The sequence below is a fragment of the Myripristis murdjan genome, chromosome 18 (genome assembly GCF_902150065.1).
Source record: "Myripristis murdjan chromosome 18, fMyrMur1.1, whole genome shotgun sequence".
Classification (NCBI taxonomy): domain Eukaryota; kingdom Metazoa; phylum Chordata; class Actinopteri; order Holocentriformes; family Holocentridae; genus Myripristis; species Myripristis murdjan.
The window spans coordinates 21,398,543-21,413,941 of record NC_043997.1 but is presented as its reverse complement, the minus strand read 5'-3'; the positions used below and the strand labels follow the sequence as shown (position 1 = coordinate 21,413,941).

At 46.2% G+C, this 15,399-nt stretch overlaps 1 protein-coding gene across 1 annotated transcript in view; it reads left to right on the top strand.

The window, feature by feature from the left end:
* The window catches only part of efnb3b (ephrin-B3b), a 78,483-nt gene that overhangs the window by 32,705 nt on the left and 30,379 nt on the right, over positions 1 to 15,399 (top strand). Inside the window, exon 2 of the mRNA XM_030076147.1 lies at positions 6,172 to 6,461. Coding sequence (XP_029932007.1) covers positions 6,172 to 6,461 — 290 coding nt within the window. The remainder of the gene's footprint in view (positions 1 to 6,171; positions 6,462 to 15,399) is intronic.

Here is a 15,399-nt window from a genome sequence, read left to right as displayed (position 1 = left end):
CATTAAAAGTGGGGGGACCACTCAGGGCCCCTGTGTGTGTGATTACGGTGTGTATACCATGAGATTAGTGCAGACAGCTTTATGCACAGCGCCCACCATAAATCTCCCCACCACAGAACCGAACACCACGGTCGTTTATTATTCCCTATTAGATCGGTCCTCTGCTGTCTCTCTCTCTCTCTCTCTCTCACACACACACACACACACACCAGGTTGTGGTTAGCTCAAGGACAAAACCCCCACAGAGGATGGAGGAGGTCCGAGTTTGAAGTAAATCCTCTTCGCTGGTTTCATTTCAGTTTATTTCGCTCGTGGCCAGCCTCTGTGTCCTTTCCTCCCCGCTCTCTCCTTCTCGCTGTATTTTCTTGCGTTCACATTTATCTTTCCGCATCCATGCTATCGCTATCTCCCTGCCCTCTCCGTCTCTCCCACTGTCCTTCCATTTTTTTCCCCTCTCTTTTTTATTTTACGGTCACTCTTTCTCAGTTCAGTTCAACTTTATCAGTTTTGCTTTATTGGCATGAATATCAAATGAACAGTGGCGCCGGAGCATCTAAATAAAAGAAAAATAAGTGGAGGGGAAAAAATGCAAATAAATAACTAGCACATTGACGATGAGCAGCAAACAGTGAGGAAGAATCGATCATCATCAACATGGTAAACTCTCTTTTTGCCGTCTTTGTTTTTCTCTCGCGGAATCAATACGCTTTCAGTGCCTCATGCTCACCTTGCCCTTGCTTACATCTCCCTCTCCCCCTCATATTCTCATGTTCACACACACACACACACACACACACACACCCTCCCTTGTCTCCCCGCCGGCTGCACCTGTGTGCCCGGCTTTGGTCCGGACACAGCTCGGGTTGCCGCTGTGGAATCTGGGAAATGTTTGGGCAGTCCCAGTACGCCGCCCGGGCCAGGTACAACGGCGGACAACACACACACACACACACACACTCCCACACACACACTCCCACACAGAAGGTGGTTACTCTAACTGAATGTTTTTGCATAACTGCTTGATATCAGTTTTTCAGTTGCCGCATGTTTTATTAGATGGATGGTTATAATATACAGCATGCATGTAATGTATGTAAATAGTGAACCGGCTCTTGTGTGTTGGTTTTTAAAGGCCTTTTGTCTTTAAACTTGATTGTTAATCTCACCTGTTGAATCATAAAGGTGCACTAATCAAAGCTGACAAAAACATGGAAAAAGCACATCATTTGACAGTAACTAAGATTATGTGTATAAACCACTTTTCTTTTTTTTTGGTCAGTTGTGACTCAATGGCCCTCGCTTCAATCCATCCTCAACTTCCATTTGTGCACCTTGAAGGGAAATGTGTTCAACCGTGCACACACTCATGAACCCACGGCTGACATTTAGCACAGGTGCAGATGAAGGGAAATGAAAAAGTGAGAGTTTATGAGTCTTAAAGTGAGGCCGTGCTGCTTTTTTTTAGTGAAACTTTCTGATCAGCAGCCGTGCCGATAAAGACGCTGAGCTGAACTGAAAGAGATGGGGGAGATGGAGTGTGGGGGAGGAGTGGAGGGCGAGATGAAGGAGGTGTAAAGGGGTCGAGGGGGGGGCCGGGGTGTGGGTCAGGGAGACTGACACTTGAGTCTTCTCAGCGCGGCTCCGGGGTCGCGGCGGGGCGACGCTCGGGTTGAGAAAATGATGTTTCCACCATCATAAAAGGCCCTTGGAGAAGAAAGGAGAGGAAGGCCCCTCCTCCCTCGCTCCCTCCATCTCTTCTTCCTCGTCTCTCCTCCTCCTCCTCTCCCCTCCTCCCTCTTGGCGTCACCTCTGGCCCCCTCCACCCCTCCAACCCCCCCCCCACGCCATGTTTCAAAGTGTGGCCACATGAATGGCACTATTGTTAACCGCTGAGAAAGAGACAGAGAGAGAGAGAGGGAGAGATGCAGAGAGGTCGACGAGCACAGAGCGGAGAGGGAGATGTGGACGAAAGAGGAAGAGCAAAGAGAAAACGTAATGTTGCTCAGGGCGGCGTGCGCTTCTGAATGGGATGATTTATTTAGATGTGCTTACAGATGAACTCCATAAAGTTGTTTATGAGTTCACCTCGCCTCACTTTTTTCTCTCTCCCGCTCTTCATCTCTCCCTCTTGGAAATGAGTTCTGTAGCATCTCCCCTGATTTTATGACGTTCACTGGGCGCACAAATCGCCCTGCGTTTTTTAGGACGGGGTTTTTAGGTGGACCAAATACATCCATTATAGACGAAGCTGCGCATTAGTGTGTGTGTGTGGCGCTGTGCCTTCATGAAGTGTGTGTGTGTAATGGTGGCTGCTTGAATCCCATCCAGGCCTGTGAGTGGCATCGAAGCAGGGGAACGTGTGAATTTTGAGATAAATACAAGACAGTTTTTCCTGCTCAGCTGCGTGATTCGATTGGGACAAGCTCACTCTACCCATCCCTGTTTATTGTGCCGGCACACACACACACATTCACACACTGTCACCCTGTCACACTCTCACACACACTAGGTTAACCCGGGTTAACTCAACAGATCTGACACTGTGAACACGGGGGCCTATCAGAAAATTGAATTCTGTCCAGGGGAACACTGTTTATGTTGGAGTTCACTCTTCGTGTCTGTAATCTTTCTTTCTTTCTGCGTATTAATCTTTTATCATCTTTCCTCCCTGTCTTTTTTTTTTTCCCTTGCCGTAGCGTTTTATTTATGCCGGTCTTTTTGTTCAGTGGACTATTTTTCCCTTTGTCTCACTCGCTCTGTCTGTTTTCCTTGAGCGTGTTTCGCCGTATTTCTTTGTTGTTGTTACATACCTTGCCTGACATGTTCGATATTTTCTGCCTTCTCCCACTCCCGCTCCCTCTCGCTCACTTTGCTGATTTTCCCGTCTTTCTTTTCTCGCTTCGACCATTGCACCTGCCCGATGGCATTTTTCCAAAACGTATTGCACGCTCACACACACCGCACACGCACACGCACACACACACACACTCCCTCTCTGTGTTTGCTCTGCCATTCTGCATTGCAGGTCGACTGTGACTCAGGGTACCGTCAGATACCACTCGAAAAATGCGTCACGCAGGAAACAAAAGGTGTTTGTTTTTTTAAGTGTGTGTGCTTGTGTGTGACGGTATGTGTCTGTGGGAGTGTGTGTGTGTCGGTATATCTCGGCGTGCATGTTTAGGAAAAGCTAAACCTGCGTGTTTGGATGTGGGTGGATGTGTTTGGGCAAACCTTTTGTGTCGGCAGGAAGGTATTTGTATGGGCCTGTGTGTGTCTGAATAGTTCTTTCTGTTTAGGCTTCAGCAACCGCCACCATGTTTACAATTCATATTCTATAAATGGTGCGAGTGCGTGCGCTTGAGACGGAGAGGAAGGTGCTGTGTGTGTGTGTGTGTGTGTGCGTGTGTGTGCTGAGTGAGGCTGAGTGCCTTCCTCTCCAGTCTAAGTATTCAATGATAACCCTGGGTGACCTCGGTAATGAGAAGTGGAACAGTGGCTTCCCAGCAGGCCTCTGGGCCCGCCTCAGCTAAAACTCCTCCGCCATTCATTCGACATACTCCAGTCTCCGTTTCCCTCCGGTGTTCGCCGCCAGCCAAACACGCCAACAGATAAAGCTTACATCTCAATTTACCGCAGGCGTACGCTGCTCGCTCGCAATCCTAAAAGATAGATAGAGGCTCCACGCGGGGAGAGGATGCAGCCAGAAATAAGGGCAGCGAGGGTAGGCACGATATGAGGAGGCTCGCTGTTTACGCCCGACGCAAAAAAACACACATTCTCTGGCGTTTTCCTGCCAAAGCTCCCCAAGCTTTTCCTGCATTCCGACAGTAAAATAATCCCGTCTTTACCATTGTCTCGTCCTCTGTCTCCGAGTGTCACTTCTGAAAAGCAAATACATGCAAATTCCAACCGGCCGACGACACTAATCTTGTTTCCAATGCAGGTTCAGGTTTTTTTTTTTTTTTTGCTATATTTCTATTTTGCTGTATTTATTTTCTTTATTACTATTTATAAGATTGTGCAAATGTATTGGAATAAAGCAGGCCAGTCCACTGGTATCAAGAAAATGACTCTTCATTCTGGAAACAAGCTGATTAGCATTGGAAATAAAGAAAAATTGAAAGAAAAATGAGATTTTGACACTTAACATGACTGAAGGACAGATTTTTGCAGTGTTGTGTTTTATGTGTTTGATGTTTTAAGGATATAAAGTATTTTTTGGAGAGATTAATTGTGTGTTCATTGTAGTGGAAAGATGCACAGCTACTCTGTGGCTTGGTGCTGGTGTTAGCTCAGTAGCTATCACTCATTATTGACATTATTGACATTATTTTATGGTTGTGCCATTGTGTGGCAACAGACACAGATAATTTAATAGTTTTTTTTTTTTTTTTTCTTTTTTTTTTTTTAGTGAGGTAAATGAAAGTGGATGTTTGAGCACATACAGCAACCCTGACCTCTGGGATGCTAGCCTGCTAGCGCCACAGAAAACCCATAACAAACCTCCCCATCCGTGTCAAATATATGCCACCATTTGCAATTTCCTTCCCTCAGTCCGTGCTGGCATTTATTTGAGCCCCGGCTCTGAGATAAGGTCACCACGGGTGTGCTATACACTTTTGGGTTATTCCTCCGTTAGCCAAGCATGCTAGGACAGAGCATTAGAGTCATGGCGGGCCTGTGGTGCGTCGGGCTAGCTTAACGCGCTAACTGATAACGCTTGGCCTTGTCAGGGGAAGATGGCCCTGCGCTGCGAGGTGAATGACTGAGCGAGTGAGTCATTTGGCGAGTTTATGTCCCCCTGGCCGCCATGTTTCACGCTCTCTGCTCCGAGGAGGCCTTGGAAAGTGTTATTGGGTTCGCACAGTGAGCTGACATTGTGTTCACAGCTCCTCCACGCTGCAGAAAAATACTCTTCCGGTTCGTCCAACGATGAGTTTGGAAAACGGGTACCAACACTTTCTTTGGGATTAAAGCAGCTGATAGTCAATATGATGTGCCGAAATTCACCCCACATTACGAGCATTCAGTGTTTCCCACAGATTTTTATTCGGTAAAAGCCCTGAAATGGCATTTAGACGACACTAAAACTGATTATGTCAAGAATCATGATAATAAAACCAATAGAATCCAAAATGCATTGGAATCAGTTCAGTTTGAAGGCTTCCCATAACCAGTATATACTAGTACTGATCAATTATCCCATCAGCATGAAACAAACAGCAACATCCATTCATACCATGTGAGACTGGCCTGTTTCTAACTTTCACACATTATTATTTCACCCATGATTTCAGACATGTTAACAATTTGAAAAAGACCTAAGGAATGTATTAATGCATGTCGACGGCATTCATTTGAAACGTCTCTCCGCTATAAACCGTACATATATAGCTATAAATGCCTTTTAATAAGCAGCTACTGCATTTAATAATGGTTAACGTGTGCAGGTGTGCTTGTTTATGCACTCGAGCTTGTTAAATTTTTGTCACTTTTATGCATGAGGTCAATCAGCAATGCAGAGCAAATCCCTCTAAGCTCAGTTTATAAAGCATTTATTTGCAGAGTAAAGTTTACCCACCTCATGAGACTGACATAAGTCTTTACGGCATAAATTTATGGCGGGCTGCACGTCAGCTGTCCATAGTGTGCAGCTGATGCATGTTATATATATAAGGATAGGGTCTTTTCAGATGGAGGAAAGTGTAAGTTTGAATGCTTTTCTGAGAATTAATGGTAATAGTTTTTGTTTACACCGCTGGTTGTGTGGCTTATGATGATCCTCAACTAGCACGCGCTCCCTTTCTCTACCTTGTTTGTTCGTTGGGGTCAGCGGAGGATTATGGGAGTGAGTATTTGAACACTTCAGCGAGCAGCAGTGCCTCTGTAAAAGCACCTGTTCTCGGGAAGGAATGAGAAACGAATAAAGAAAAAAAGAAAGAAAGAAAGAAAGGAAGAAGTGAGACAGGACAAGAGAAGAAAAGTAGCCATCTGTTGGCCCATCCAACAGGAAGTACAGGTGGCTCTGAACTGGTTTATGTGAAACACATGACATTAACTAATGACTCCTTCCCTCTTTTCTCTCCCCTGACTCCCTCCAACTCCTCTCTCTGGATTCCTCTTTTCTTTCTTTCCCTCGTTCTGTCTTTCCTCCCTCCCGTTCGCCCGCAGGTTCAGGGACGATAAGGGCTACGTGCTGTACCCTCAGATCGGGGACCGGCTGGACCTGATCTGCCCCCCGCTGGACGGCGTCAGGTCCACGCCGGAGTACGAGTTCTACAAGCTGTACCTGGTGTCGTCGCGGGAGCAGGCGGACCGCTGCGAGGTCATGGGCCCCCCCAACATCGTGCTGACCTGCGACGAGCCCACCCGCGAGCGCCGCTTCACCATCAAGTTCCAGGAGTTCTCGCCCAACCTCTGGGGCCACGAGTTCAAGAGCATGCACGACTACTACATCATCGGTGAGTCAACGACGCGGAACCAGCGCTGGAGATTCGGGGGTTGGAGGGTGTGTGTGTGTGTGTGTGTGTGTGTGGGAGGATGGGGGAGTTGTTATGATTGCATGGTTGATTTCTGATTGTGGCTAAGTGTGTTTGTTTATTTTGGTGATAATGGCAATGATTGTGTGTGTGTTTGTGTGTTTGTGTGTGTGTGTGTGTTTGTGTTTAGGCTAATTAGGTTTGAGAATTGTGTGTGATCCAGTGCGTGGGCACATATATGACGTGTGTGCGCTGCAAAAAAATGATAAGCTTAGTCATTTCTTCTTGTATCCTGACTTACTGACCCCACCTCGGGATACTCGGAGCCAAATTATCTCGCTGCACTGGCAGATAATTGAGCTAATTTCAATAAATTTCATGTGATTAAATGTCCAAGAAATTACAATTAAACTGTTTTCAGATAATGTGTTTTGTTTCAAGCAAATCTTGTTGAAATAAGAAATGAAAAATGAAAAAAATTATCAACAATAGCAGAAGGAAAGGGATATCTTGATTTAAAAAAAAAAAAAAATGTTGAAGTAAGCTGAAATGTTTTGTCGTGTGTCCCAACATTTGGCCTCCTGCGCCATTTTGTGTTTAGTGAAGTATGATTGCTTGTGTGTGTGTTTGTGTGTGTGTGTGTCTTTGCCCTGTCTGCCTGCTGACTCGGCTCCAGGCCTGTTTATTGTTACTGTCAGCCTTGCAGTGACCGCGAATAGCAAAGCGCAGTTTGTTTTGGTTTGTTCCTCTTGGTTTGTTTGGAGTTAAGTTGTGTGAAGACCTGATGAGGTCATCAAGGCGAGCCGGGCCAAGCGGCGGTATCGCGCGGAACAATCTGGAAGTAAAGGTCGTGTCAGCCGAAACCTGGGGGTTGTTTTTAAAAACACCGGGGGAGCCAGGAGCATTCAGCACTCACAAGCACAATCGGAATAGCGCGCACTTTTTTTTTTTTTTTGTGCAAGCGCGCACACACACAAACACACACACACACATGCATGTACACAGTCAAGCTTCCAGTACAAACACTAGCACTGTGAAAACACCTCAGGAGTGAAGCGAGAGAGTGAGATAGAGATAGAGAGAGAGAGAGAGAGCAAGAGAGAGAGACCCTGTTTGAGTCCCACAGCTCTCCTCCCACGCACCTGCAAGCTCAATTCACTCAGGTGTGCAAATGCTCTTTTCACTTCTTTTCATCTGTAGGGGGAAAAAAAAAAAACAACCTCCCCACACCCCGCACACACACACACACACACACACAAAAAAAAACACAAAAACGATAGAATGAGTAGAGCCGAGAGGAGGAAGCGGGAAGCGAAGGAAAAGACAGAGAGATGGAGCTAGATAGAGAGAGAGAGAGAGACAAAGAGACTATAAAGATCTCTCGAAGTCTGTGAAGCGAACTCGGTCCCCCATGCCTTTTTTGTGTTCTATATTTGTTCGCCCGGTTTCAGGTGCGCTCGGTTTTTTTTTTTTTTTTTTCCCTATCGCTCCTCATACCCGGCGTGTTTGCGGAGAGAGAGGTGGGGCGCGGGGGCATATTTCCCTGCACCCTGCATCATTATCAGCATACAAGTATTTCTCTCAGATTAGATATGGCTGTGTGGGTTCGCTTTCAGTGGTGCAGCGGGCCACCACCTATGTGTGTATGTGTGTGTGTATGTGTGTTGTGTGTGTAGGTGTAGGCGCAGCTTAAGGCCCAGTGAATACAGGAATTTTGGATTCGATGCTGATAAGTCGGGAGGAAAATTAATGTCATCCGATACCTGCCGCGGATGATGTGAATGACAGATGCTGAACAACAGACCTTGAACTGCCCCGTCCAGTATGGCTCGAAGTCACCAAGATAAAAAAAAAAAAAAAAAAAGATTAAAAAAAAAAAAAAATCAACCATTACCTCACATAATATCAGTTTATGACAATGGAAATATTCTTCAAATGTACAAACCCACGTCCAAGATCTTTCAGTTGTATCGATGTGTCAGTCTTTCATCCGCTGAATATACACAAAGCGTACAAAATATCTGGAAATCTGCCACAGCTCAATCCACAACTCGATCCGCCTGCTTCTCTTTATCTGCATCTCCTCCTGAGTGACCGGTGTAGATTTAATAAGGGAGATCAATCAGGAATAATGGCTCTCTCTCCCGGGTTCACTTCATCAGCGTGGACTTTGTGGAAAAGGCTTCAGTGTAGGCCTATTCGGCGCATTTGCATGCTTATCTGCATACCCCAACGTTGATGTAAGTGTTTTCTCCACCACTGAACGTCTTATAAACACCCACAAGGATATTTGGGGGTTGGCCATAAATTCTGAGACACAATTCAAACGGCTCACAGAGCACGGAGGCCAAATTATAGCATTAGCTGCGGCTGGCATGTTAAAAAAAAAAAAAAAAAAAAAAATGCTGTTGGATGCTGATAATTAAGCAGATGTGCAAGCTCTTTCCATCACTGTGGCTTTTTTTTTTTTTTTTTTTTTTTTTTTTTTTTTTTTTTTTTTTATTTGAACGCCACTCTGAAAGTTTCGCCGTGTCATCACTCTCGAAACACTTCTGAGGGCCGGCGGGAAAAGGTCAATCGGGGGGCCAAAATCGTCCCGCGCGTGCTACATTCTGGGTATCACTGGCCTCTAGTCCCACCTGGCAACCGGAGTGTCCAGAGATAGAAACACCTTTATCTCCGCACGCAGGCCAGACTGATCGATTGACAGCTCCAGCCCGATCAATAAGGGCTGCAACACAAGGTCACACACACACACACAGCTGAAGAGAGGGAGGCTTGGAGAGGTGAGGAGACAGAGGGGGGGGCGGGAGACTGTCGGAGGCTTTCGGTACTGATAAGTTATTGATAACTTCACTAGACAGCCGCGCGCACGCCGAGCCTCCTCACGGTTTAACGGGGGATTGTACCCGAGCCTCTGTGTGCTTAACGAGCCCGTGTGATAATTAATAGCTCTTAATCTCACTCTTCATTTGGAGCCACATATCCAGCATGTGTGCGCTAACCGGCTCTATCGGGAGGGTTGGTGGTGCATTGACAGCGTCCTGCGTGTGTGTGTGCGTGAGAGACAGAGATAGCGTGCAAAGGTGTGTGTGGTGTCTGGTTTCGTGTGTGTGTGTGCGCGCGTGAGAACACTGATGTATGCACAAGCGCTTGCCCCAGGGAAATCTTTTTCTAATTAACCTATAGCTTAGCATGATTTAATTCATTCACTGTGGACTGAGCACACACTGATAGGAGATTGAGGAGAGAGAGAGAGAGAGAGGAAGGGGGGGGGGGGGGTGTAATGCGGGGATGTTGATTGGTGGAATAAATGGGAGACACAAGGCACGGGCGGGTTCATTTCAATGTATAATCCGTTACAGATTACCGATTCCCGTGCAGTGGATCATGCACACTCATTGTGCGCGCTCGCAGTTACCTGGAAAATCCCCAGAAAACGTAACAAAGACAACTTTTGTCGTTCCTCTCGTCGTCTAATTTGAATTATCGTCATCTACGAGCTGTATCAAGAGAAAATAATGTTTGTCTCAGAGTCTAAATGTGATTTGACTAGATCTATCATGCAACCCAAAAACTTTTAAAGTATCGAATCACAGCTTTGTAATGCGATTACTTGAATCCCATCGCATGTAATCCTTTACTTTCCAACAGTGAAAGATATAAGTAAAGAGAGAAAATTAGTTGTAGTCGCTGATGATTGTTTTCTTTCACAGCAAGAGGTCAAAAGTTCATGTAAACCTATTTATGTCTCTTACAGACTGTCGCTCTCTCTTTCTCTCTCTTCTTTTCTGTTTGTCTGTCTCTCTCTCCTGTGTCTCTTTCTCTCCCCTCGCTAGTCTCTCTCTCTATTTTCCTCTTCCCCATTCAAATCTACACACGCAGACATGCACAGTACATCAATTCCGACCGCAGATCAAGCCTTTCACTGCTTTTAATGAATCCTTTGAAAGCAGGCGCCAGGGCCTTGTGTAACACACACCCCTTATGCACACACACACGCTCACACACACATACATACACAATCAGAGTGCGGTCTTGATGACGTGAGTCTTCATAATGAGAAATGCAGGATGAAACCATCTCCAGTGCCGTGAGAGGCTGGGCTGACCACTTTGTTAAAACTGGTCCAGGGTCAGAAACCGCTCGGGGATCAGCTGATCCGCAGTTAAATGTGCAATCCTTTTTTTTTTTTTTTTTTCAGATTCGCATACATCTTCACAAAGTTGCATATAATAAAGCTAGGTGAAAAGAGGGCAAATGATCGTTTAAAAATATGTCGAATATTTCTGCGTAAGATGGAGGTATTTATATAATGTAGCTGTGCAGAAGGGTCTTCATATGTGCCAGGAGATAGATTCCCTTAAAGTGTTTATTTAATTGGGTGTACAATGCAAACTGAAAAGATAGCGTAAGTTTTTCGCCAGATGGCATTTGAAAACTTGAACGCTCGGTTTCTCGAAACACGTCTGATGGCTGTCTGAGAGACGGGGACAGAGCTAATGATTTTTGCACGTATTTTTGCACCTGCACGGAAGTATCGCATCGGTTTCGGGCTTCCTGCGCTGGGACGGTTCAGACGGTGTCCAGTAAGTGACACATTTCACATTTATCATAGCTCATACACCGCCCATCTGCTACTAAAATGGGCTCAAGCGAAACATTAAAAAAGCACCGGTGGAGCCTGTTTGACCCAGACCTGGCTAGCAGGGAGGCTGCTGCCTTTTACCTTAGAGACTGAGTGAGAGAAAGAGAGAGAGAGAGAGAGAGAGAGAGAGAGAGAAGGGGAGGTGAGTCACAGCAAGGAGAACAGAGAGTAAGAGAAGAAATAAAAGGGGAAAAGAGTAAGATGAATTTGGAAAGAGGATGAAGGGCTAAAAGAGAGAGAAGGGGGAAAGATGGAATGAAGATGGAAATTGAGAGAGAGAGAGAGAGAGAGAGAGAGAGAGAGAGAGAGAGAGGTCAGGTTGTCATGATATATGTGGTTGATGTGAATGGGATGTGAGTGTCAGTTGACACACAGACACGGCATCCCGTCTACAGGGTGACACTGAAACACCGCGGTCACTTTCAATCACCGCTGCTCCTGTCAGGGGACCGGGACACACACGCACGCGCATGCACGCACACACACACACGTTGCAAAGGAATGAATGCAGCGACACACACACGCCCGCATGCGTGTTTGAACATCGAAAAGACACACAACGGGATCCCAAGTGGCGCCCAGCAGTGAACGATTGCAGGCTCACAGACGACTTACATATGATCTCATACGTCCACACATGAGAATGAGCTCTCTTTTCATCTCCTACACACACACACACACACGCGCGCACGCACACACACACACATTAGCAATCCTCCTTGGTGCACACACTAACATATGCATGCTCACATAGCCGTACACAGGGGCCCTCACAAATATATGCACTCACACACATATTGGCCTACAAGCAGCCTTGTGGTTGCACACACACACACACACACACACACACACACAGTCTCAAAATAGCGCTGGCTGCTCACACACACAAACACGCACCTACACACATACACACACAAAGTTTGCTGTGTGTGTGTGTGTGTGTGTGGTGGTGAAATGGGCAGTAGCAGTGGGACTGCAGTGTTGTCGCTGTTGCATACTGAGACAGATGGTAGGATGTCACTTGGGTTAGTGTGTGTGTGTGTGTGTGTGTGTGTGATGCGGATACATGCAGGTGTGTGTGTCTGTCCATCGAAATGTCCTTTTGTGTTGATTTTTTTTTTTTAATTGTATATGTACGTGTGCATGTGTGTGTGTGTGAATGGCTCCCAGTGGTGTGTTTAGAGACCAGGGCCCCCAGGGCTTTACGGAGAGCCCGGTGCTGCTGTTGCACAATGGCAGAGATAAACAACCCGCACTAATATGAATAATAGAAGAGCTGACTGGAGCCTTTACACACACAGAAGTTGCTCTCCGCACTCTTGCGTGTTTGTGTGTGTGTGTTTGTGCCCGTGTGTGTGTGTGTGTGTGTGTATGTTTTCGGGATAAGTTTGTGAGTTTTGGAGAAAGTTAATGGTGTGTTTGTGCATATGTGTGTGTGTTTGCACAGCGCCTGCCCGAGTATGGTAGTCATTTGCATACCACGGCATCTCGCTCTCCTCTCTGCAAACTTTATTTTCTCTCGCTTTGACTCACCATTGTTTTGCTCCTCCTCGCATTCAGCCTCGCTCTGTTTGTCTTTCGCGTCTCTCCATCTGTCTGTTTTCCTCTGCGTTCCTCTCTGCGTCTGTATTTTGTTGTGTGTGTGTGTGTGTGCCTGTGTGTGTGTGTGTGTATATATATGTATCTTCTATGTAACTCTTTCATTTAATCTATTATTGAGTAAATGTTTTGTTTTGCGTCTCTGTGTGCGACCTTTGCGCGTATGTTTTCTGTGTTTTTTATGTATTTGCATGTATGGTTGGGTGTGTATGTGTTAGGGTGGGGTCACATGTTTGTTGTGAGTGTGTGTGTGTGTGTGTGTGGTCTAATTGTCGGACAGCCACAGTGCCAGCACAGAGCGTGCAGACAGCCGTGTGGAAGTGTTAAATAATGCAGAGGTAGTCACTGGTTTATTTAGCAGGGTTAAGCTGAAATAAACGACACAGAATCCAGATGGGAGGGAGGATGGAGGGGAGGAGAGCGCGAGAGGCACACGAAGAGAGAGAGAGAGAGAGAGAGAAAGACGTGGAAAGACAGTGAAACAGGGTGAAAGAGTGCGAGAGAGAGAGAGGGAGAAAAGACAATGGAGGAGAGGAAGCGGAGGGGGAAACGCTGCACTGCAGTTTAAATGAGCTGCACTTCTCCGCCACTCCGCATTAGTTTATGATTCCCTGCGTGCTTCCGTGCGTGCCCGTGTGCATGCATGCGTGTGTGTGTGTGTGTGTGCACGGTGCACAAGTTTGTTTGTGACTGCGGCGAGGAGAGCAAAAGCGAGGGATTGAGGGAGCGGCGGGGAAGATGGCGGGAGGGAGGGAGGGAGGGAGGGATAGACAGGGAGGAGCTGGGTCGAAGAGGTGGGGGAGCCGGGGACTCGGAGAAATCTATATCTGCTGAATATTTGAGGAAGTTTGAGCCCGCCGATTTGAGTCTCCAGCCGGGCGCTGAAGCAACCGCAGCCACCGGGGAGAGGACAGGAGTAAATACAAGGGAAGGCGGGGAGAGAAAAAAGACGGGAGGAGGAGCAGCGAAAGGAGGAGGACAGGAGATGGATACAGCGCGCCGGGGCGGACGGCAGGGAGAAGTCGATCCGGCGCTCTGTAATGTTTTCACGTCACCTCTCGTCCTCCAGGTTGATCAGGAGCCCCATTTGATCAGATTTGGCCCCGGTGACCCAAATGGGACGATTTTACTTATCGATCCATGCGCTTCCACTTGTACTTACAATAGTGAGTCTTGCATATTCTCTAATTGGGACGACTTTAAGTAAATTCATTTCCAGTGAACATACCCGTCGCTCTCCGGGGAGCTCACTAGAACCTCCCGATGAAGCCCCACTTGGAAAATCACTGAAGTAGATTATTGGATTGAGGATGAATATTCTCACTGATGCAGTTCAGCGTTGGATACTATTGATCTCGTGCAACAGATCAGTAGCTCAGAGCCCTAATACAGACACATGACACCAGAATAAGCTCTAACAATGGAAGACAAAAGAGTTCGGTGCAGTGGGTTCAAAGCACAGCCTCGCCAGCCCGTGTACTTTATGATGCCGCCGCGTCAATTATGTTTGTTTATCATGAGGATGTCCAACACTTTTTTTTTTTTTTTTTTTTTAACGCAGATAATGAAGCAAATTACCCCTTTATGCACGTCTGAATAGAAGCGAGAGAGCAGACTATATCGCTCCGTATACATATACATTTAACAGCTCTGCACGTTAATTAAATCACCACAGTGACGGCTTGGAAATTAAATGTGCCGTATAATTATAATGTAACTGAAAGAGCAGAGCGTCTTTTTCACATTACAAACAATACACATGTGCATGCAAACATATTCCACATTAAAGGGTCATACTGGTGATTTGGAATATTTGTCCCATTTAGTGCAATTTGTCCACATTTTACATTACAATTATGCAGAGATTTCACAACATATAATCAAAATCCCTCGATTTCCAAATTTGAATTTTGGCTGAAACATCTACCTTATAATATTCTGGGAACAGTGCTGCTGCTTTTAGGAAAAATAATGTATGTGACTTTATTACGGTGACAGAATATTGATGTGAAGAAAGTTCATTTTCATCGTTGTGGGATCAATAGAAAACAATGGTTGGGTTAAAGGTAGGAAAAATGATACTGGAGTCACAGTTCATCTCTTTTTTTTTTTTTTTTTTTTTTTCATGTAAATCACTCCAGAATCACCCCGGACCTGCAGCATATTGTTGACACTAATATTGCTTTTCCGATGAGAGACGGCCGAGGCGTTTTCTCGGTGAACGGGAAGAGGAGGGGAGAGGGAGACGGGAATGAGCTGATGCAAAGTGACGCCGGAAGAAAGCGAGGGGTATTTTGGCAAGAAAAGAGAGAGAAGGACGGAGAAAAAAAAAAGAGAGGGAGAGGAAGAGGGAGAAAAGATAAAAAAAAAAAAAAAAAAAAAAAGCTGTGTGCTGAGTGTGAGTAAGAGAAAGTGACAGATCGCCTGGCCGATTTAGGTCAGCAGTCAGAGCTGCGCTACTGTCTGCGAGATTGGCTCTGTGTGTCTATATGTGTGTGTGTGTGCGTGTGTGTGGGGGGCGCATTTCTGGGTGTTGGTACATCTATGTGTATGCCTGCAAGTTTGTGAAAGCGGCGAGTGTGTGTGTTTGGCGGGATTGTGTGTGTGTGTGTGTGTGTATGTGGGGGGGGGCTTGATTGCGTGAGTGAATGTGAATGCGTCTCCCCTGTTAAA